Below are 25815 nucleotides of genomic sequence, written 5' to 3'. Positions count from 1 at the left end.
GTTTAATTCTTACTATGTAGTACATCTGGGCCCGTATTCATGAAACCGTTCTTATGCTCAAGCATTGATTCTGTGCTAAAACCAACTATTGTGTAGCTCGCTTAAATCATGTCAAACGATCAAAAAGGTCAAATGGAAACATTGAAAACAGTATTTGGCTTTATGTCTCTTCAAAATGTTTCCAAATTATTGACAAAATAAGATTTATTTATTAAGTTATAACAAGAACAAGAAATTATGCTTGAGCACAAAACCCATGCTTGAGCATAATAACGGTTTTATGAATACGGACACAGGTTTCTGCTTACAAAATGATAATGCTTTGTCAAATCAGGTACTGAAGCATACATATATATCGACAACAGTACAAAAACTTATCTTATCGAGTTTTTCAAAAATCTTATATTAGATTTTTTTTTTTAATTCAAACAAGTTTGGAGATATTTTGATAATAAATATGTCATACAAATAATTGTATTAAGGGAATAAGTTTGCTGACGTATATATAGCGGTAAAAGGTCGATAACACTTAATTTCTGACCATTAAACCAATCACTCAGGAGGTTCAGTATCCTCAATACTCCAGGTTTACACTCACTCACACTCTCTGTGAAGTGAGAGTAACCTCTGGAGTATCGAGGATGGAAGTTCAGTATCCTCAATACTCCAGGTTTACACTCACTCACACTCTCTGTGAAGTGAGCGTAACCTCTGGAGTATCGAGGATGGAAGTTCAATAATTCTGTTATACCAAATGATTCTATTTGTTCGATAAATGACATATCATGTTCAATTTTCAAGCATAATGTATTCTAAATATATACATAAATATGATCCTTTTGAATGTAATGGCATGTATATTTTGTTTTCAGTTTATATAATTATCTATATATTTCCACATCAAATTTTACATCAATTTGTTATCAATCTTATTAAGCAATATACAACCAATTGCTGATCTTAACAGTTAACTTCTGTTAATCTCGTCGATACGAAATCACCTGTGTTGTTAATATTGTTAATTTGCGCTATCAGCATCAAGACACGGCACACTTCCCACGTTCACTGTTTAAATGTTATGATTAAGCAATACTGATAATACTTGTTCATTCAATTTGTTCCGTGTTTGTCCTTAACCATTCCTCCACGAACTCATAATGCTGGTTTTCCCATTCCATGTTGACCATGATTCTGTCAGTTGCCCTATCAAACCCGGTCAGTTCTACCTCTTGTGGGTGGATGTTGTTTTTCAGGTGGAGCATCTGTAAATATAATACTACATTTTCACATCTACAAGTTTTTACGATTTTATTGACTGACTGAATTTTTTATTTCACCGTAAATATATTTTAGAATAAATACAAGGCATGTATCCTTTAGATAGTATATTTACGAACCAATTCCTTAATACCTTAAACGTGTGTCTTAACAAGGTACCAATTCCTTAATACCTTAAACGTGTGTCTTAACAAGGTACCAATTCATTAATACCTTAAACGTGTGTCTTAACAATGTACCAATTCATTAATCCTTTGACCTTTGCATGCTTTTTTATGATGTTGTATTTTTTGTTTTATCACGTTCATATATATTTATTTACGCTGATCATCATATAATTATTTAATGAGTTACAGATAATATACCGGAGCAATAAACCACGCGACACACTATGTAAAATATTTAGATAAAATGTCCGAATAACATACAAATTAAGAAGTATTTTAAAGGATTCACAAATTTCTAAAGTAAAACAAGCAAATTCGTGGAATTTATATCCCCCGCTTGCAGGACATATTGTAGGTAAACATTATTGAGGTTAGGTTTAAACCTGTGAGTATCGTGCTGTTAAAACATAATGTATAGCTTAAAAATCGAAGAAAAAAAAGAGCCTTATACCTCATTAATTATCTGTAAAAACTTAGCATGAGTCGGATGTGCATACAGAATTTGGTTGAAATATCTGCACAATATATACGACAATTATCACACGAAAACCAAAGAGTATCCGAGATGGGTGGAAAGACAGAGGAACACAAACATTGTTATCAAGTTTGAAGGAATTTGGCTAATATTTGCTAGAGTTATTAAGCGGAAACTGCAAATAATGACATTTTTCGTTACTCAAGGGGCCATAACTCCGCCAAATAAAGTCCGCTGAAAGTGGTCATCGAACTTGGCCGAGCCCTTGAGTAATTTTACCCTGTTACCAAGTTTGAAGAAAATCGGTTAGCATTTGTTGCAGTTATTGCACGGAAACGAAGCGTGACAGACAGACAGACAGACAAACGGAAAAACCCAAATTAACATCCCCCGTTTCGGTGAGAGCGGGGGATAATATTTAATATCCAAAATTAAGGAAGTCTGGGACTTAATTTCCAACACGGTCGTTACATATTTAAAGATTTGCGATTTTCTATAAATGTACATACCTGACTGAGCTCGAAGTCTGTATACATGCGTTGTGCTACTTGTAATAGGATGGTATTCAAATGACTGCCATTAACGTCATAACTAAAGAAAGAAAACGACGACATTGAAAGCCTTACCCGTTGTATTTTCACAAGAAATTACTATAATAATATGAAAGCCTTATATCTCTTTTCGAAAAAGTTAATATCACTTCAATTCTAAGCTACGTTAAAATTATGTCATTATCTAAAACCACATTTAATTTTCAAGTTGACATTTGTCTTTTGCTGTTTTCGTTTATTTGATGTCATTTCCTTTGACATGTTTTATCAACATTTTGGCCCCAGTGTATTGTATAATTCTAATGACATATTTTCTTTGACCAATGAAAAATGCCGTTACTTACTCCAGCACCATACGTCTCCAGTTGATCATCAGGAACTTCCAGCCCATGTAGAACGTTACTGGATTACGTATAACGGAGAGTATTGCATTGCGGACGTCTTGTTTCCGGATTTTATTGGACTGAAGCGTAAATTCCAAGTATCTGGAAAAAAACCAGAATTGTATATCACCACCAGAATGTTCCATCATATTAACCAAGTTTATTTACCCGACAAAACAAGTGCACGGGCACAATGGGCTATATACAAAAAGACATTCTGAAGCATTCTATGCAAGACGTTACGGGACGAAACATCATTTGGCAAAAATAAAACGAACTAGATGATAATGACGGAGATAATTGAGGCATTTTGCGACTGTTAATTTGTGAAATTCATCTATTTAATGTGATTCCCTAGAGAAACCTCATTAAGGTGTACCTGCTGATGATCCACGGGCGAGAGGAGCAGCCCATGGCAGCCAGAGCTAAGGAGGATTCTGACACTGGGCCGTCGTGGTACCGACTGTAAACATACTCCCACTCAATCTCGCCCCCTTCTCGGACTGCCGTACACATCACAGTTCCCTTGATGTCCGGAGGAATTCTGTTATTGCAATAGAAAAAGTTACCACTGAATGTGCTATTTTCTTTTCTTTGGTATCAATCCAAGTTGAAAAGCGTTTGTGATATTACCAAAACAATAACTTTACAAATTATGTATACCAGAGAATCGTCTGACCAAGATAATTTTGAGACAATATGTAAAGACTACATCGTTTATTCCATTTCAGGTTTAACCAATTTAATTTGTATGATTATATCAAGCTATTTTGACAAAACACACACACTTTCTCTATCAAAATATATGATAAAGTTCTTACAGTGCTCCGGTATCCATCCACGCTTTAAACATGTCCACTGATCGTTGTATACATTCGGCCACGTGGTGTTTACAGGCCAACCTGTATATCAGACTGCTGAGCGATCTGAAAAATGTCATTTCAAAAATCAAAGTATGTTACTGGTCATAAACTTTATTTATGAAATGCTGGTTTTTAAAAACAATCCATTAGAGCCGAAATATATTTATTTGTAACGTTTTAAAGGGATTGATATAAATCTTTCCTTCGCGCCTTTGATGTACTTCTTCGTATGTTTCTGAACACTTTAGACATGAAATTGTCATTGCTTTGTTCTTAGATACCACTTACAAGTCCTAAATGAGCGACATGGCCATATGTGCTAAATGAGTGACATGGCCATATATTTTGATCTTAGATACCACTTACAAGTCCTAAATGAGTGACATGGCCATATGTGCTAAATGAGTTACATGGCCATATGTTTTGATCCTAGATACCACTTATAAGTCCTAAGTGAGTGACATGGCCATCGTTTTAATCTTAGATACCACTTATAAGTCCTAAATGAATGACATGGCCATATGTTTCGATCTTAGATACCACTTACAAGTGCTAAATGAGTGACATGGCCATATATTTTGATCTTAGATACCACTTATAAGTCCTAAATGAGTGACATGGCCATATGTTTTGATCTTAGATACCACTTACAAGTGCTAAATGAGTGACATGGCCACATGTTTTGATCTTAGATACCACTTACAAGTCCTAAATGAGTGACATGGCCATCGTTTTAATCTTAGATACCACTTACAAGTGCTAGATGAGTGACATGGCCATATGTTTCAGTAAATGTTACTTTGATCTTAGATACCACTTACAAGTCCTTAATGAGTGACATGACCATCGTTTTGATCTTAGATACCACTTACAAGTGCTAAATCAGTGACATGGCCCTATGTTTCAGTAAATGTTACTTTGATCTTAGATACCACTTACAAGTCCTAAATGAGTGACATGGCCATCGTTTTGATCTTAGATACCACTTACAAGTGCTAAATCAGTGACATGGCCATATGTTTCAGTAAATGTTACTTTGATCTTAGATACCACTTACAAGTCCTAAATGAGTGACATGGCCATCGTTTTGATCTTAGATACAACTTACAAGTGCTAAATCAGTGACATGGCCATATGTTTCAATAAATGTTACTCTGTTTGGCTTTCTACATCACCTTACTTCGTATTTCTACTCATTTTTCTATATGTCTTGCTTAATAAGATGGCGAACATAACAAATCATGTGATAGTCCAGTACTCACAAATTAGCCTACCTTTGTGTAACTTGGTGTGGTTGTATTTAAGAACATGATGACCTATTGTAACCTACCTTTTTGTAACATGGTGTAAGTTGTATCTAAGAACATGATTACCTATTGTAGCCTACCTTTGTGTGACGTGGTGTAAGTTGTATTTGAGGACAGGATTACCTATTGTAGCCTACCTTTGTGTAACGCGGTGTAAGTTGTATTTGAGGACAGGATTACCTATTGTAGCCTACCTTTGTTGGACTGGTCTGTCATCATTGAGAGAGACGTTGAGAGATCGGCCGTCAATTTGTTGAATCATAAAACGCTTTGTTTGGAATAACAACTAAATTATTATATTCAGTTATACCGTCGTCATTCAACAATGTTCAATAAAGCACGTTTTTCATATGATATACAGTTTAAACAATAAGTGGGATCAGCTGTAAAGTCGTTATATCATATGTATTATAATTGTAATTGTGATGCTTAGCAACACACTCCTGGACAGGGCATACCTCATTACATGGTCATTTATATTTTATTACTTTAATGTATCAACATATGGAGAATTAAACAGGGAGAGATGTTGTGATAGCGGATATATATTACAATACAAATGAGTACGATTTCTAAACATAATCTTCCACGTTTCCATACCTCGAAATTCCCATACGCTGCGCGCCCAGTCAACATCAGGTCGACGTACTCGAGTTCGCGGACTGCAACACTCCACGGAATGTATTCAGTCTCGTTAGCTAGGTAAATCAACATGTCCCAGGCTACCTCCATAGAACTTAGGTTTGCTCTGTAATGATAAAAAGAAGACCGCATCTCTCAGTTAAAAGTTCAACTAGTTGACAGATGTATCAAGTTGAAAAATGTATAATTTCATACAATAAAACATTAAATGTCTAATTTTAAGTTGGTTTTGTTTAAAATTTGGTATTTTTTAATTCTATTTTATATCGTTAGGAAATAATTACAATTTGAGAACGAATACATAATATACAATGGTTTGTTATGGTAGAACATTAAACATTATATAAATAGTAAATATCTGTCAATGCCTGTTACTTACTTTGCTAGAGCCCACGCATCACTGATTAACGCGCCTCTATTGACCACGTGGATTTTCTATCAAATATACAGGAAACAAATGTTAATAAATAAGATTATGTTTATTTGATAACTTGCGTGTTTAAGATTTCGTTATAAACAGTCAGCCACCTTGTTAGTACAAACATATCTGATATACCAGTGAATTATCGTGACTGCTTTGTTTTGCATCGGAATCTACTAAGGTGTATTATATGTTCTGCAACAAACATGTGTATAATGATCGGAAGAAAATCATACTTTGGGAGAAAAGATTGGTAAGTTCAAAGAAACCAAGATAGCACTGACGCAGAATCATCCCCGACACTCCAGAGGTTACGCTTATGTCGACGAAATCGATGGCTCAGTGCGCGTCACCGTGGATGCATACAAAGAGACTAGTCTGATTCTTTTGTCTACATAAAAATCGAGCGGCAGTATAACGGTAAAATCGACTGGCTTTGAAGTCGTGTTTCGCTCCAATGTAATCTTCAAAAGACAGGTATCATCTTAGCGATTGGTCATTTATGTTTTACCTGAGACCAAGCAAATATAGTGTAGCTAACTTGGTGCCTTTAATTTTGCCACGACATATTCCAGGGATGCAGAGAGCGTAAATGAGCGTAATCCCTGGAGTATCGAGGATTACAAAGAATAGAAAGTCAGGATAAATATTCAACAGTTATTACGAATACGAATTTCAGTGCTAATTACATATATATACATGTAGGCAAAGAAGTAATAACGACAGTGCAGACAAAGAAACTTGATCAATTTTCAGGGCGGCCCCTTTATCAAGACAGGAAGATAAACATGTATGTATATCACAACATGTTACAGTCACCATAAAACAATAATACAATAAAAATACATAAACAAACAGCAGTTACTAATATGAGATATGCTGTTGTAATTGCATATCTCCTTGGTTAGCGTGTAACCGTTGGCAAATTATTGTAAAAAAATCATCGTATTCAAGATATTGCACACATTATGATCGTGCTAATTAGTAACCATAATTACTTCGTGGTCATCTATAAGTTGTTGAATTAACGCCTCCCAGTTGGCCTGGTCGTAGTGAACCCGATAATACCCATACTGTTGTATGTTCCCGATAATCCACCCATCCGTAGGTGTGATAGATACATCAATTATGTTAGTTTCTAAACAAAGAATGAAAACATATTAAATACATACACATGAGCTGGCACAAAGTTAACTGCGTATCATCAGGAAATGCAGTATAACTAAACTTTTTCGAGTTGCATATTTTTTCCATGCTACAAAGGACTCATTCCAAAGGATCTGAGTCCGCAAATTGAATCAAACCCATTGATATGTCCTAATAAATATTCGAAATAACACAGTGCATTTTTGTTTTACATTAATGCAAGGTTTCGGTGCAGAATTACCATCGTATGCATGCTTTAAAAAGACACTGCGTTTTAACTGTTGTACAACATGATTTTGGTTACCCTTGTCGTTAACTCTGATCCAGTCGATATCACCAGAAGTTTTGTTAAAGTTCATCTCTTGGTGTGTAGTATAGGTGAAAGGTATCTCCCAGCTGTAGCTATAATAACAATATACATGTAACACGAGTTATTTTGTCCCATTCCTCGAAACAATACATACACAGTATTTTATATTTGATTCAGATTGATACACCTACATGTCCAGTTATTGATCTTTTAACGTTCGTGTCTTGTTATTTAAGAAATAATCAACGTATATGCAAGCATTATGGAGAAGAGTGAGAACGTGTTGAACAGAGTAATTAACGAAGGCAGCTTGCGGCCTTAAATGATTATGTTTCCAACATTTTAGTATACAAACATAGACAGACAGACAGACAGACATTCTTCATTACCCAGTAGGCAGTTGTCCTATTTTGTCTATATGACCTGGATATATTTGGGATGGATTTTTTCATTTTCAATCGCCATTTGGTCAGCAAACGATAAACAATAAAACGGACGTCACACTTTATACCAGATGTTCATTTCAATAAATCAAATCGACCAATCTATCGACACTGTTCATCAAAAGCATTTGACATTTTTATGTCATCTTGGCGGTACGTTCAGCGGTACGTTCAGCGGTACATTCTGACCGTGAACTTGACAGGAGTTAAGTAGGTCTAGAGATTAATTTCTTTTTTTCATTTGTCCCCTAGCAAATCTACAAACACATACAAAATGAATGTGTGTACTCGTTCGACAAAGGAGACCAGTCACATGGCTCGTATGTTTATTTTTGCAGAGGAGGTTTTTGAAAGAGCGTTGGTCTGTTGGGAAATAATACTTACACGCGCATGGTTTGACTTTCAATATACATTGTTATCAACCGAAGAAAAACGGCGTTACATCGCAAACGTGGTAGAATAATATGTATACCTTCATGTCCTAGTATCTATAGATGTTTTGTTATTTATCTGTAAACCCTCATGCCTTGTTATTTATGTATGTTCTTTATCCATAAAAGTTTTATTTAAACCTTCGTTTCCTTATATTAATTATACTGAGTGATTTCAATTAGCACAATCATATAAATATGTTAATATAAGTATATAGATTTATTGAGTTCTAATGCAAATACCATGTCTACGCACTGATTGATATCTTCTAATGCAAATTACATGTCTACGCTCTGATTGATATCTTCTAATGCAAAGTCCATGTCTACGCCCTGATTGATATCTTCTAATGCAAGTACCATGTCTACGCACTGATTGAGATCTTCTAATGCAAATACCATGTCTACGCAGTGATTGATATCTTCTAATGCAAATAGCATGTCTACGCACTGATTGATTTCTTCTAATGCAAATACCATGTCTACTCACTGATTGATATCTTCTAATCCAAATTCCATGTCTACGCACTGATTGATTTCTTCTAATGCAAATACCATGTCTACGCAATGATTGATATCTTCTAATGCAAATTTCATGTCTACGCACTGATTGATTTCTTCTAATGCAAATACCATGTCTACGCACAGATTGATATCTTCTAATGCAAATTACGTGTCTACGCACTGATTGATATCTTCTAATTCAAATACCATGTCTACGCACTGATTGATATCTTCTAAAGGCGTACCCTGTTGAATTCGTCGTGTTGTCAACTCTGAGTAAAAACCGTTGCTGTGTGAGGGTCAGCTGACCGGCGTGCCTAGTTACTGTTACTACGGGGAAGTTCTTTTGCATGATCCATGTGTCCATTACCGTCTTCACGTCAAACCCAGTTCTACCGTCAGCCTCTGCTTGCTGTTAATGCAGTATCATAATTCAATATTTCGAGAAGCTTAAATTACATGTGTTCAGTACGAAATGTACATCTTTAGCATACCTTACACCTAGATGGGAACACGTTTTAAAGTCGTAGATCTTCCAAATAAATAATTATTTTGAAATACGATAATCTCTACTAAGATCAAGACTTGTACACATTATGATGACCTATTAAGCCTTCATAGTTCAAGTCATACGTTTGACAGTGTGAATCACCACATATTGCTCGAAAGAGGTATTTTGGATAGATTCGTCTCATCTCTTTGGTCGGCCGTCAACTCATAATAATATACAATAGTAATGTGTGTGTGTTAGATAAGACAGTTTAGTTTTGCGAGAAATCGCCAATAGTTTTTTAAAAACAGAAAAGATGCCAACAAGGACGTTTATGCATCAAGGTGTACAGATACAAAAAAAATAGGAAAGCAACTGAAGAAGGTACATAGGCCCATGTACACAAAACACATCTTTTTTGTTTTACTTTTTGCAAGGCTCTCCATAAATCATCGTGGGCGACGTTCCCAAACATCTGGTCCTTTAAGTAACCCTGAAAATCGAATGGGAGAAATATCATTCCTGGCACAAAGAATGCAATTGGTTTAATGTCATAAAATATATAAAAACCTCTTGTTTTCCGGTTCGTCGTGTCAACACTAATAAAACAACACTGTATTATCTATAGAGGATATATAACGGTGTCTTAAGTAATACCAAAAAAATACCAAATGTGTGCATTGGAAAACTATGTTGAAGCAGAATATATGTTAATAACTGGAAATGAAGATAAATTAAGAAATGTTGCTAAATTTGTATATTTAGCTTTTGAAGCAAGATCAAATTATATTATATCTATGACATCATAAATTTAGTATTATTAAATCGAAAGTCAGTGCTATATATTAGTAAATTGAACGTTATAAGGTACTCTTCAGAAATTGTTTTTGATGTAAAAATTGTGTGAATATGGTTACTATGTACTGTGCAAATTGTACTATGGGCTAGTTGGCCTTGAAATACTTAATAAAATATCTTGAACTTGAACTTGAAGTAATACCAAATATATTTCACGAGTGTGGCTAATATTTTGATATCTTTCACCAGTGAAAATTATCTCATTTATGGAATAAATTATTTTCGATATTTTACTGGTAAAAATGTAATAAATTTGGTCCTTACCTCTAAGCCGCGGCGAAATGTTTCTTCTCCAAGGAAAAACCACATCATTCTGATGACAGAGGCGCCCTGCATGGTGAAACAGTCTGATAACGTTACAGCACGTAAACACATTCATGTTTATATTTTGAGAATTGTCATCATATAGCGAGGTATAAAATAAAATACCAGAAGAATGAAAAAGATAACACCGAATTGAAATCATTTATAGCCGTTTGCCAGGTGAAATATGTTGCTTTAGCTATCTTATTTAAGCTGCCTTATACATTTTTATTGTTATAATTACAAAGTAGAAAACTAGTCGTTGAGAGTGTCGTATATTATAACAGTTTAACTATAATTTAAGTTTACACAGCGAGATTTTGTTGAAATTACATAAGACTTTTAAAAAGCACCATCATGCATAATAACGTGCCTTCGAGTAGGTAATGATGTCGAACAAGTCAGCTATTTGACTGGGCGTGTAGGCCATCCGATAGATTGGTACTGTGGACTCCAGACTGTCTGCTTCCATCACCGATTGAACCACGTATGTCGTGATCAGGTCCATCTGTAACACACTCCTCCACATATCGATACTGTTCATTTATTATCTTATATTTTTACTTTCCGTCATCACATTTCCAATATTTGCTCTAAATTAAACATTATATATTGCACTTTTAAGATTCAATATTGTGAACGTATATTATCGTATAAAGCAGATCACGTCACCTTTCGTTACTTGTATCATTCTTTCCATATCAATGCTTGATTGGAGATTTTCCTTTACAAATAATAATTCAATGAACTGGAGTATATGATTCGTTTACGTACACGTTTACACGTTCAGTTAATACTTTCGAACCGGAAGTAATATTTATGCAATTTAATCATACACGCAGTTATTTAGTCATACACGTGGTTATTTAGTCATACACGTGGTTATTTAATTAGTACAATACTTTCCATTTTCCACTCAGGTAGAACCCTATCCATTCCGAGATAGGAGAGGAATGTAGCGAAGCCTTCATTTAGCCAGATGTCGTCCCACCACATCGGAGAAACTATATTACCAAACCACTGAAATATAAGGAAATCTAATTATATTGATCACAAAAGTTGTATTCTCTCTCCATGGTGTAGTGTATGTATGTATCCATTGAGAATAGTCGATCAAGAATTTATATATATGTATTTATGTATAATTGGAAATATATATGAATAGAACATCTCTACAGTACACTAACAAATTTCACAGAAGTACTAGAAAATATAACGAAAAGTTATTTTTAGTATCGTCTTTTTTTATACACACATTTATTTTGGGCGCGGGGGGGCGGGGGGGGGGGGGGGGGGGGGGGGGGGGGGGGGGGGGTGCGTGAGTGTGTTTCCGTAAAAGTTTTGAGTTATTCACTGAACCGCTGTATGCGAAAATTCTTGTGAAATATTGCATATCTATTTGATTTCATTTCAATGCCATTTTGTCTTTTATCTTTATGTTTGTTTTGCTATGTGTATTTTGTTTGAAATGTATTGCAGATGCAATATTCACCATATGAGCAAGTTCGTGGGCGATGATTTCGGCGATAACCTCGAGATTACTGGTGGTCGATATACCCTCCTCGTACAGTAAGTACAATTCCCGATACGTCACCAGCCCCCAATTCTCCATGGCGCCATAGTAGAAGTCGGGCAACGCTATGTTGTCTGTTCATACATTGTGATAAGACACATACATTGTGATAAGACACATACATTGTGATAAGACACATACATTGTGTTAAGACACTTCGGACTCAGTTGTTAGAATACACATCAAGTGACGTCAAAAATGTACACATAGTAAACCAATACAATTAAGAAATCAAAGATCGTCTTAAGCTTCCGAAACATTTTCACTTCACAAAGCAAAAAAGTAAATAATATTACAAAGTTATTTTAATTTTTGGCCCGAAATTATTTTATGATAAAGTCTAGAAATCTGTATCATCCAAACACCTTGTTAACAGTACTTACCCACTTTTGGAAGAGTGAATGATATATTGAAGTAGTTTTCAAAAGCGTCGAGCATTTTACTACCAGTGTCTAAAGCAAACGATGTTTGATTTATATATTCTGGTCGGGAAAACACTCCAAACTGAAAAAAAACAAAATGAGACAACTATGCTTTAAAATGCTTAGAAAAGACACCGATCAGTATGAGCGCGATTTAGATTGATTTGTTCAGTCAATATGAATTGGTTTGTTTTATTACATTACTATATATTTGTCAATTTTTTCAAGCCGTAAAATTTCAATAGTTAACCGAATGCATAGAAATGTCGAAATTCTTTAATTCAATTTTTATAACTTTAAAAATATATATACATATTGAAAGGACGATGTTGTGTCGTCGACGTTCAATTTTTACCAGCACCTGGTTTCGTCTCAAGTATGTTTTAAGGGTTTGACATTACTATTGATGGTATCTAGGTTCCGGTTGTTTTAGGGATTCTGATGTTTTGACATTAATATTGATGTTATCTAGGTTCCAGATGTTTTAGGGATTCTGATGTATTGACATTACTATTGATGGTATCTAGGTTCCATATGATTTAGGGATTCTGATGTATTGACATTACTATTGATGGTATCTAGGTTCCATATGATTTAGGGATTCCGATGTCTTGACATTAATATTGATGGTATCTAGGCTCCGTATGATTTAGGGATTCTGATGTTTTGACATTACTATTGATGGTATCGATGTTTCGTATGATTTAGGGATTCTGATGTATTGACATTAATATTGATGGTATCTAGGTTCCAGATGCTTTAGGGATTCTGATGTATTGACATTACTATTGATGTGATCTAGGTTCCGGTTGTTTTAGGGATTCTGATGTATTGACATTAATATTGATGTTACCTAGGTTCCAGATGATTTAGGGATTCTGATGTTTTGACATTACTATTGATGGTATCGATGTTCCGTATGATTTAGGGATTCTGATGTATTGACATTAATATTGATGTTATCTAGGTTCCGTATGTTTTAGGGATTCTGATGTATTGACATTAATATTGATGCTTTCTAGGTTCCAGATGTTTTAGGGATTCTGATGTATTGACATTAATATTGATGGTATCTAGGTTCCGGATGTTTTAGGATTCTGATGTCTCTCACTTTTTTGTTTTGTTTGATCAAAGTTCCTGTACTTGTTTTTTTTATCGGATTTGAGATCTGGATTTTTTGTTGTGTAATCAGTAACAAAATCCAAAATGATGATGAAATATGAAATACATCAATTTATTTAAAAGAAACATAACTTAACGAAATCAATGCTCCACAAAACATTCAGATACAAATTCACGATATTTTTAATGAATATAAGCAACGGTACATTTCTTTAAAAAAGTCGTCCAGTGTTTGTTAATAATCATATAAACATTAAAAACACGTCGATTTGCAAATAGATATAGAAAAGGAGATAATAAGTGTTAAGGAGATAATTAAGTATGCTAAGCACTTAAACAACTCAAGTACTCTTTGATATTGGCAAAGCAGTTTTCTCGACTTCACTCGTTCAAATATGTAACACACAATCCTGAAACGTTAAAGTATTAATCCAAGAAACGGGACGGTTTTCAATGCAATAAGCAGTTTTGACAGGAAGTGCTATTCTTTAACTTTGTTTGTCACATTACAAGTTTGAATCCGTCGACTGTAAAGCATATATAATTCTGCAGGGCTAGAATAAAATGAACATAGTGATATTATTTACAATAGAGGTTTAAATAAAGTTATTCATTAAGGAATACATTTCAAGTAGGACAGTGAAGTGGTATAGTGACCATACCTCTACGTTGTTGGAAGTCCTCTTTGTGACATTCAGGAAGTCGCAGAGTGTGAAAGCTACCAGATATGTGGACATGCTTACAGACTTATCGTACACATCAGCGTAGTATCCGTCCCCACTGAAACAGCAATAAGCTATATAACTACCAGATATGTGGACATTATTACAGACTTATCGTAGACATCAGCGTAGTATCCGTCCCCACTGAAACAGAGCAATAAGCTATATGTGGACATTATTACAGACTATGAGTGATTCATAGTAACATAGTGATCCATAGTAACATAATGATTCATAGTGATCCATAGAAACATAGTGATCCATAGTAACATAATGATTCATAGTGATCCATAGTAACATAGTGATTTATAGTAACATAGTGATTCATAGTGATCCACAGTAACATAGTGATTCATATTGATCCATAGTAACATAGTGATTTATAGTAACATAGTGATTCATAGGAACATGGTGATCCATAGTAACATAGTGATTTATAGTAACATAGTGCTTCATAGTAACATAGTGATTCATAGTGATCCACAGTAACATAGTGATTCATAGTGATCCACAGTAACATAGTGATTCATATTGATCCATAGTAACATAGTGATTTATAGTAACATAGTGATTCATAGTGATCCACAGTAACATAGTGATTCATATTGATCCATAGTAACATAGTGATTTATAGTAACATAGTGATTCATATTGATCCATAGTAACATAGTGATTTATAGTAACATAGTGATTCATAGTGATCCACAGTAACATAGTGATTCATAGTGATCCATAGTAACATAATGATTCATAGTGATCCATAGAAACATAGTGATCCATAGTAACATAGTGATTCATAGTGATCCATAGTAACATAATGATTCATAGTGATCCATAGAAACATAGTGATCCATAGTAACATAGTGATTTATAGTAACATAGTGCTTCATAGTAACATAGTGATTCATATTGATCCATAGTAACATAGTGATTTATAGTAACATAGTGATTCATAGTGATCCATAGTAACATAATGATTCATAGTGATCCATAGTAACATAATGATTCATAGTGATCCATAGACACATAGTGATCCATAGTAACATAGTGATTTATAGTAACATAGTGCTTCATAGTAACATAGTGATCCATAGTAACATAGTGATTTATAGTAACATAGTGATTCATATTGATCCATAGTAACATAGTGATTTATAGTAACATAGTGATTCATAGTGATCCACAGTAACATAGTGATTCATAGTGATCCACAGTAACATAGTGATTCATAGTGATCCACAGTAACATAGTGATTCATAGTGATCCACAGTAACATAGTGATTCATATTGATCCATAGTAACATAGTGATTTATAGTAACATAGTGATTCATAGGAACATGGTGATCCATAGTAACATAGTGATTTATAGTAACATAGTGATTCATATTGATCCATAGTAACATAGTGATTTATAGTAACATAGTGATTCATAGTGATCCACAGTAACATAGTGATTCATAGTGATCCACAGTAACATAGTGATTCATATTGATCCATAGTAACATAGTGATTCATAGTGATCCACAGTAACATAGTGATTCATATTGATCCATAGTAACATAGTGATTCATAGTGATCCACAGTAACATAGTGATTCATATTGATCCATAGTAACATAGTGATTTATAGTAACATAGTGATTCATATTGATCCATAGTAACATAGTATGTGGACATTATTACAGTCTTATCGTACACATCAGCGTAGTATCAGTCCCCACTGAAACAGAGCAATAGGTTATATAACTACCAGATATGTGGACATTATTAGACTTATTGTACACATCAGCGTAGTATCCGTCCCCACTGAAACAGAGCAATAAGTTATATAGCTACCAGATATGTGGACATTATTACAGACTTATCGTACACATCAGCGCAGTATCCGTCCCTACTGAAACAGAGCAATAAGCTATATAGCTACCAGATATGTGGACATTATTAGACTTATCGTACACATCAGCGTAGTATCCGTCCCCACTGAAACAGAGCAATACGCTATATAGCTACCAGATATGTGGACATTATTACAGACTATGAGTGATTCATAGTAACATAGTGATCCATAGTAACATAGTGATTCATAGTAACATAGTGATCCATAATAACAAAGTGATTCTTAGTAACATAGTGATCCATAGTAACATAATGATTCATAGTGATCCATAGTAACATAGTGATTCATAGTAACATAGTGATTCATAGTGATCCATAGTAACATAGTGATTTATAGTAACATAGTGATTCATAGTAACATAGTGATTCATAGTAACATAGTAATCCATAGTAACATAGTGATTCATAGTGATTCATAGTAACATAGTGATTCATATTGATCCATAGTAACATAGTGATTTATAGTAACATAGTGATTCATAGTAACATAGTGATCCATAGTAACATAGTGATTCATATTGATCCATAGTTGGACATTATTACAGACTATGAGTGATTCATAGTAACAAAGTGATTCATAGTGATCCATAGTAACATAGTGATTCATAGTGATCCACAGTAACATAGTGATTCATAGTGATCCATAGAAACATAGTGATCCATAGTAACATAGTGATTCATAGTAACATAGTGATTCATAGTGAGTCCATCGAGGATCAATTCTACTGATGATCACTGTGGATCCCTTCTTACAGAGGATCAATTCTACCGAGGATCAATTCTACTGAGGATCATTTCAACCGAGGATCATTTCTACCGAGGAACAATTCTACCGAGGATCAATTCTACCGAGGATCATTTCTACCGAGGATCATTTCTACCGAGGATCAATTCAACCGAGGATCAATTCTACCGAGGATAGTTTCTACCGAGGATTATTTCTAGCGAGGATCAATTCTACTGAGGATCATTTCTACCGAGGATCAATTCTACCGAGGATCAATTCTACCGAGGATCATTTCTACCGAGGATCAATTCTACCGAGGATAATTTCTACCGAGGATCAATTCTACCGAGGATCAATTCTAACGAGGATCATTTCCACCGAGGATCATTTCTACCGAGGATCAATTCAACCGATGATCAATTCTACCGAGGATCATTTCTACCGAGAATCATTTCTACCGAGGATCAATTCTACCGAGGATCATTTCTACCCAGGATCATTTCTACCGAGAATCAATTCTACCGAGAATCATTTCTACCGAGGATCAATTCTACCGAGGATCATTTCTACCGAGGATCATTTCTACCGAGGATCATTCCTAACGAAGATCATTTCTACCGAGGATCAATTCTACCGAGGATCATTTCTACCCAGGATCATTTCTACCGAGAATCAATTCTACCGAGAATCATTTCTACCGAGGATCAATTCTACCGAGGATCATTTCTACCGAGGATCATTTCTACCGAGGATCATTCCTAACGAAGATCATTTAAACCGAGGATCAATTCTACCGAGGATCATTTCTACCCAGGATCATTTCTACCGAGAATCAATTCTACCGAGAATCATTTCTACCGAGGATCAATTCTACCGAGGATCATTTCTACCCAGGATCATTTCTACCGAGAATCAATTCTACCGAGAATCATTTCTACCGAGGATCAATTCTACCGAGGATCATTTCTACCGAGGATCATTTCTACCGAGGATCATTCCTAACGAAGATCATTTAAACCGAGGATCAATTCTACCGAGGATCATTTCTACCCAGGATCATTTCCACCGAGAATCAATTCTACCGAGAATCATTTCTACCGAGGATCAATTCTACCGAGGATCATTTCTACCGAGGATCATTTCTACCGAGGATCATTTCTAACGAAGATCATTTATACCGAGGATCAATTCTACCGAGGATCATTTCTACCGAGGATCATTTCTACCGAGGATCAATTTTACCGAGGATCACTGTGGATCACTTCTTACAGAGGATTGATTCTACCGAGGATCAATTCTACCGAGGATCATTTCTACCGAGGATCATTTCTACCGAGGATCAATTCTACCGAGGATCAATTCTACCGAGGATCATTTCTACCGAGGATCATTTCTACCGAGGATCAATTCTACCGAGGATTAATCTACCGAGGATCATTTCTACCGAGGATCAATTCTACCTAGAATCAATTCTACCGAGGATCATTTCAACCGAGGATCATTTCTACCGAGAATCGATTCTACCGAGGATCAATTCTACCGAGGATCATTTCTACCGAGGATCATTTCTACCGAGGATCGATTCTACCGAGGATAATTTCTACCGAGATAGTAACAAAGCGAGGATCAATTCTACCGAGGTTCAATTCCACCGAGGATCATTTCTACCGAGGATCATTTCTACCGAGGATCAATTCTACCGAGGTTCAATTCCACCGAGGATCATTTCTACCGAGGATCATTTCTACCGAGGATCATTTCTAACGAAGATCAATTCTACCGAGGATCATTTCTACCGAGGATCATTTCTACCGAGGATCATTACTAACTAAGATCATTTCTACCGAGGATCAATTTTACCGAGGATCAATTCTACCGAGGATCATTTCTACCGAGGATCATTTCTACCGAGGATCAATTCTACCGAGGATCACTGTGGATCACTTCTTACAGAGGATTAATTCTACCGAGAACCAATTCTACTATGGATCAATTATATCGATGATCCATTCTACCGAAGATTCATTCTACTTAGAATTATTTCTATTCAGGTACAAATCTACCTATTATTATGTTTTGTTAGTGACAATTGTCCCGAATTTGATAATTTTCACTGATGATAACTTTTACAAGGAATCAAAGCTATTTAAGATTACTGAGGACCTGTTTATGATTATCTTCCACTTTAACTTATCTCTATCACATTCTTCTGTTTACACATACCTACTGTTTACGCTGTTTCGTTTTTTATCCGTAAACCCCACAAGGACATGCACATAGTAGGTACATTAAACACATTCTGATATGTCGTTTTGAGGCTTATGATTTATGCCAATCAAAGTCAAAGCTGTCCAAAAATTCTAGTGTATAAGGTCCTTGTCGAATCATCCACATATACCATCATGCATCATTTTTGTGTTTACTTATTAGTTTATCTGGATAAAACTATAAGAACTGTTCGGTGGGATTCTACCAAATATTAATAGAAGCTAACCAGACTTACAGGGATTCTGTTCTGTTTAGAGGCATATTTGATAGTGTAAATATTTGGGGCTGTCTTTCAAGGGTGATGCTGAATGTCGCTTTTAAAGCTGGTTCATCAAAACATGGAAAGGCACTCCTGGCGAAGGTGTGCTGGAACTGTGTCACGGCGAGGTACCTGGTGAAAAGAGATAGTGTATTAGTTGGTTGGTTTAAAAGAATATCTATAATAAGAGTTAATTTAAATTCCATTTTTTTAATTTTGTAAACTAACTCTTCTTGAAATCACAAATAATTCTACGACAACTTAATACCATAAAATGCTCAACATATTTTGAGCTGATAAAATTATAAAACAAAACGTATCTTGCCTTTATAGAACGTTAGCTAGTGTGTTTCAACAGACCAAACACGAATTCGAACGTGATTACTTATAGGGCGTATACGTTGTTAATACTAATATGTTATTTTAACAAATATTGAGAAAAGTCATTTGAGTCAATGTATTATGAAATATAAAAAAGTGTAACATTATCATCTGAACCCAAAGCAATATTCTCACCAATAAATTGTTATGGATGGTTAAAAATTTATGTTTTTAAAGTTCCATTATAAATTTGTTAAATATCCGAATGAGCTTTTGCACACGACTTACTAAAATAATACTAAATCAGTATAACGTTGTGCATGCAATGTGAGTAAAGAAAATGTTCTAATTATAAAACTTTTATACATCTTCTCACTTAGTTTCATTTGCTGCTTCACTTTGATAGGAACTCAAGTACATTCCAATAAGGTTGTCAGTTAGTTTGTCAGCAAACTGTAGCGACAGTGAGTATTGTTCCCCAGCCGTCAATTCCGTGTCCAGCATAATGACCAGAAATTCTCGTTCAGTATCCTTTGTGGTACTAGTCACAGCTGGAGCCGCTCCCCCGGGGTTGCTAACCAGTTGAACAGTAGGGGCCTGAGTTATGTTCTGAGTACCAATATGTACAGTAATGTTCTTGGTGGCGTTAACACAATCTATAAATATATCAACAGTTCCGTTAAAAGTAAATGTTTCGGGCTCCCCGTTGTAGAGTTCCGGTCGTAATGTGATGTCATAATGGTACGGTTTAACGGCAGTAGGTAGGCGTACATCAGTCATCAATGGAGGAGCAGGGGTTGTTGGATAGGTAGGGTACGTTGTATCTGTGACGTCACTAACGCCTGTGGTTGATCCAGTTGTTGCTGTTGCTGTCGTTTTTGACGAATCAGGACAAAGTCCACCTGGAATGAATCATCCCACCATTCAAATATAGATGTTAAATCGTTTGCTTATTTGGACTAATTGCGCAACGCTTTTCTTCATTTTCCATTCCGGCAAGATATTCATTTTGGTATATTTCTCATGTGTATTTTAGTAGGTATCAGTGAAAAAAATAACATTAGCTGTTTTTAAGTATTAGTACCATGATGTGGTCAAATTTTAGATGGTAATATTAATTGGAGCATATGCGGTGCTATTATCATCAACAACTAAAACGTTTTATTGAAATAATGCACACTGTTAGTACCATATGGACTTGTTTTGAATATATTGAATATAATATAAGAACTACATCTTATCCCACCACTGACATACTATATACAATTATGGACTTCAGATGAGGTCTATCCCTGATCTACGGGCCTGGTCTGAACAATATTCACAGAGGCCGAAGGCCGAGGTGAATATTGTTCACACCAGGTCCGTAAATCAGGGATGGACCGAAAATGAAGTCCACAATTGTTTTATTATATGACTTTTACAATGAGATTAATGATTTTTTTTATGTCGTAAACACTTGGATGGCATGATGGACCATTTTGGATTCACAGAGTAAATGACTTCAAGTACAAAATAACATACACAAAAATTGAATTTCAGATTCAATTCGTGTTATATTTAATTTTTAAGTAAATATTATTTGCACAATCGACATCATCAATATTCACATAATTCAGGACTTGATGAGATCATCATTTGTAGTTTAATTCAGCAGTGTGATTGGTAACAGAATTACAGACTGTCTGGGAAATTACCTAGGCCTATTTTTAGTAGCGGTCTGCAAAACTTTTCTATTTATAGAACGAGGTCTGTAACACTTTTCTATTCATAGAACGAGGTCTGTAACATATTTACAGGCTCGTCACATGACGCCGCTCCTCCAATCAGGGCTGGGAATTAGCACCAGTCATATAATATTATGATATATTGACCTCTCGAGCCGGACCAGTAAAACGATTGCGTGGAAAACGATATATTGTACTCAAACACGATTTCTCACTCCTCTCTCAATGTTAATCAATGGTCCCTACCAGTTTACAATCTATACAATAAAGACATAAAGCTACATCTTGAGAATGTCACAACGACCATTATGACTGTACAATGCTGTAAAACTCGAACAATGGAGGGGGTACACGGATGTTCCAAAGATTTATAACCTGTGGTGAAGGCCGTAGTAGAGGGTTTATTAGATAAGGAATTCAAGATATATATAAAAAAAAATCAACGCAATCAGTACATTTATAGCGTACATTATAAGGTAATGTTAATCCATTAACAAGTTCGATGTTTTCAAATTCGATCCATACTCTTTACTTATAGTTATTCCATACAAACCAAATCTATAAAAATAAAATATTTTGTGGTAATGAAATGTATAATTTAACACGTCTTTATTAGTATATCATATATATGTATAACTGTAAACTTTTGCTGGAGGAAATACAATACTTGAAAAAAACACTTCCATATTCAAGCAAGTGAGTTATATTCATTTCTACAGTATGAGTCATCAATATTCAACAGGATATTAAACTATACATTTAAACATGTTACGGACCACAATGTTTTACGGTATATTGAATAAGATGTTGTCAGTTATAAATACAAACTAAATAGCTTCACAACAACTACGAAGTGTATTAGAAAAAAACACAGTATTAGCTTGCTAAGTGAAACTCGAACGGAACAACCACCAAACTAAACAAAGTAACACATTAACTAACCACCAAACTAAACAAAGTAACACATTAACTAACCACCAAACTAAACAAAGTAACACATTAACTAACCACCAAACTAAACAAAGTAACACATTAACTAACCACCAAACTAAACAAAGTAACACATTAACTAACCACCAAACTAAACAAAGTAACACATTAACTAACCACCAAACTAAACAAAGTAACACATTAACTAACCACCAAACTAAACAAAGTAACACATTAACTAACCACCAAACTAAACAAAGTAACACATTAACTAACCACCAAACTAAACAAAGTAACACATTAACTAACCACCAAACTAAACAAAGTAACACATTAACTAACCACCAAACTAAACAAAGTAACACATTAACTAACCACCAAACTAAACAAAGTAACACATTAACTAACCACCAAACTAAACAAAGTAACACATTAACTAACCACCAAACTAAACAAAGTAACACATTAACTAACCACCAAACTAAACAAAGTAACACATTAACTAACCACCAAACTAAACAAAGTAACACATTAACTAACCACCAAACTAAACAAAGTAACACATTAACTAACCACCAAACTAAACAAAGTAACACATTAACTAACCACCAAACTAAACAAAGTAACACATTAACTAACCACCAAACTAAACAAAGTAACACATTAACTAACCACCAAACTAAACAAAGTAACACATTAACTAACCACCAAACTAAACAAAGTAACACATTAACTAACCACCAAACTAAACAAAGTAACACATTAACTAACCACCAAACTAAACAAAGTAACACATTAACTAACCACCAAACTAAACAAAGTAACACATTAACTAACCACCAAACTAAACAAAGTAACACATTAACTAACCACCAAACTAAACAAAGTAACACATTAACTAACCACCAAACTAAACAAAGTAACACATTAACTAACCACCAAACTAAACAAAGTAACACATTAACTAACCACCAAACTAAACAAAGTAACACATTAACTAACCACCAAACTAAACAAAGTAACACATTAACTAACCACCAAACTAAACAAAGTAACACATTAACTAACCACCAAACTAAACAAAGTAACACATTAACTAACCACCAAACTAAACAAAGTAACACATTAACTAACCACCAAACTAAACAAAGTAACACATTAACTAACCACCAAACTAAACAAAGTAACACATTAACTAACCACCAAACTAAACAAAGTAACACATTAACTAACCACCAAACTAAACAAAGTAACACATTAACTAACCACCAAACTAAACAAAGTAACACATTAACTAACCACCAAACTAAACAAAGTAACACATTAACTAACCACCAAACTAAACAAAGTAACACATTAACTAACCACCAAACTAAACAAAGTAACACATTAACTAACCACCAAACTAAACAAAGTAACACATTAACTAACCACCAAACTAAACAAAGTAACACATTAACTAACCACCAAACTAAACAAAGTAACACATTAACTAACCACCAAACTAAACAAAGTAACACATTAACTAACCACCAAACTAAACAAAGTAACACATTAACTAACCACCAAACTAAACAAAGTAACACATTAACTAACCACCAAACTAAACAAAGTAACACATTAACTAACCACCAAACTAAACAAAGTAACACATTAACTAACCACCAAACTAAACAAAGTAACACATTAACTAACCACCAAACTAAACAAAGTAACACATTAACTAACCACCAAACTAAACAAAGTAACACATTAACTAACCACCAAACTAAACAAAGTAACACATTAACTAACCACCAAACTAAACAAAGTAACACATTAACTAACCACCAAACTAAACAAAGTAACACATTAACTAACCACCAAACTAAACAAAGTAACACATTAACTAACCACCAAACTAAACAAAGTAACACATTAACTAACCACCAAACTAAACAAAGTAACACATTAACTAACCACCAAACTAAACAAAGTAACACATTAACTAACCACCAAACTAAACAAAGTAACACATTAACTAACCACCAAACTAAACAAAGTAACACATTAACTAACCACCAAACTAAACAAAGTAACACATTAACTAACCACCAAACTAAACAAAGTAACACATTAACTAACCACCAAACTAAACAAAGTAACACATTAACTAACCACCAAACTAAACAAAGTAACACATTCACTAACCACCAAACTAAACAAAGTAGCAAATTAACTAACCACCAAACTTAACAAAGTAACACATTAACTAACCACCAAACTAAACAAAGTAACACATTAACTAACCACCAAACTAAACAAAGTAACACATTAACTAACCACCAAACTAAACAAAGTAACACATTAGCTAAACAAAGTAACACATTAACTAAACAAAGTAACACATTAACTAACTAAGCTCAGGAAGGACCTCTACGTCAGACTTCCATCGAATTCCTCTGCTCTAAAACCCTTTTGCTAATCTCGATATACACATGAATGTCAATATAACGCGCTGAAGCACATGCCATAAAGTTCTTTATACGTAAGGTGTCTCTCATTGTTTTGCTTTATTGCAGGTAAATGCAAAGGCATGCGTGTGAAGAACAGAAAACTGCGGTATATTGAATAAGATGTTGTTTGTCAATTATTGCTGTTCAATGACGAAACATCATCAGATGTGTTATCTTATTAGTCCTCGAATAAATCAGCGTCACAATAATAGGTAGCGTAAACATGCTGTACAGATAATCTCCATTGGAGTATCGATTGTCTGTTGAAATAGTGTACCACCAATATTGACAAAATGCCGGCGACAAAAATATGGATCATATTTTATTCTTGCTGACGTTTTGTTTTTCACCAAATAAATATGATATCTTGTAAACATAGGGTCGATCGACAAATAGGTGACATTTGCTACAGATATATACCAATGGACTTCAAGTCTAACGTTTTGAACACTTTGGACGGTGAGACTTTGACATGGGCGTCCACACATTGTAGAAGAGCTGACAGACAGGTTATCTCTAAATGCCGGGTACTTGTCTGACAGTTTATTTACTCACAGGTAGTCAACACTCGTATAACTAATATATGGCAGATAATATACAACGTGCTGGTGCAGATCGTATACAACATGCTGGTTCCCAGGAACAGACTGACAGGAGCATTATAAACAATATCTGTAACAGACGAACAATGCCCAGGCTTGGCAGGTAGACAATAGTCAATGAAACAATGATTTGTAGCCAGGAATCAAACAAATGGTGTAATTGTATGTTTATAGGGGGG

General features: G+C 34.7%; 1 protein-coding gene across 1 annotated transcript in view; it reads right to left on the bottom strand.

Annotated features, from left to right (window-relative positions):
* Positions 1-222: 222 nt before the first annotated feature.
* The window catches only part of LOC110456926 (aminopeptidase Ey-like), a 33671-nt gene continuing 8078 nt past the window's right edge, over positions 223-25815 (bottom strand). The window contains exons 2-21 of the mRNA XM_021507996.1: positions 20259-20784; positions 19538-19693; positions 14352-14469; positions 12529-12649; positions 12065-12219; positions 11470-11592; positions 10946-11080; positions 10534-10599; positions 9839-9904; positions 9167-9333; positions 7538-7635; positions 7086-7225; positions 6046-6101; positions 5625-5772; positions 5219-5292; positions 3676-3780; positions 3234-3398; positions 2816-2956; positions 2430-2511; positions 223-1262 (exon numbers count right to left, since the gene is read on the bottom strand). Coding sequence (XP_021363671.1) covers positions 1107-1262; positions 2430-2511; positions 2816-2956; positions 3234-3398; positions 3676-3780; positions 5219-5292; positions 5625-5772; positions 6046-6101; positions 7086-7225; positions 7538-7635; positions 9167-9333; positions 9839-9904; positions 10534-10599; positions 10946-11080; positions 11470-11592; positions 12065-12219; positions 12529-12649; positions 14352-14469; positions 19538-19693; positions 20259-20784 — 2798 coding nt within the window. The 3' untranslated portion in view covers positions 223-1106. The remainder of the gene's footprint in view (positions 1263-2429; positions 2512-2815; positions 2957-3233; positions 3399-3675; positions 3781-5218; positions 5293-5624; positions 5773-6045; positions 6102-7085; positions 7226-7537; positions 7636-9166; positions 9334-9838; positions 9905-10533; positions 10600-10945; positions 11081-11469; positions 11593-12064; positions 12220-12528; positions 12650-14351; positions 14470-19537; positions 19694-20258; positions 20785-25815) is intronic.

Source organism: Mizuhopecten yessoensis, unplaced genomic scaffold (genome assembly GCF_002113885.1).
Source record: "Mizuhopecten yessoensis strain PY_sf001 unplaced genomic scaffold, ASM211388v2 scaffold8949, whole genome shotgun sequence".
NCBI lineage: Eukaryota > Metazoa > Mollusca > Bivalvia > Pectinida > Pectinidae > Mizuhopecten > Mizuhopecten yessoensis.
The sequence above is the reverse complement of the archived record's forward strand: the minus strand, read 5'-3'. Positions and strand labels throughout refer to the sequence as shown.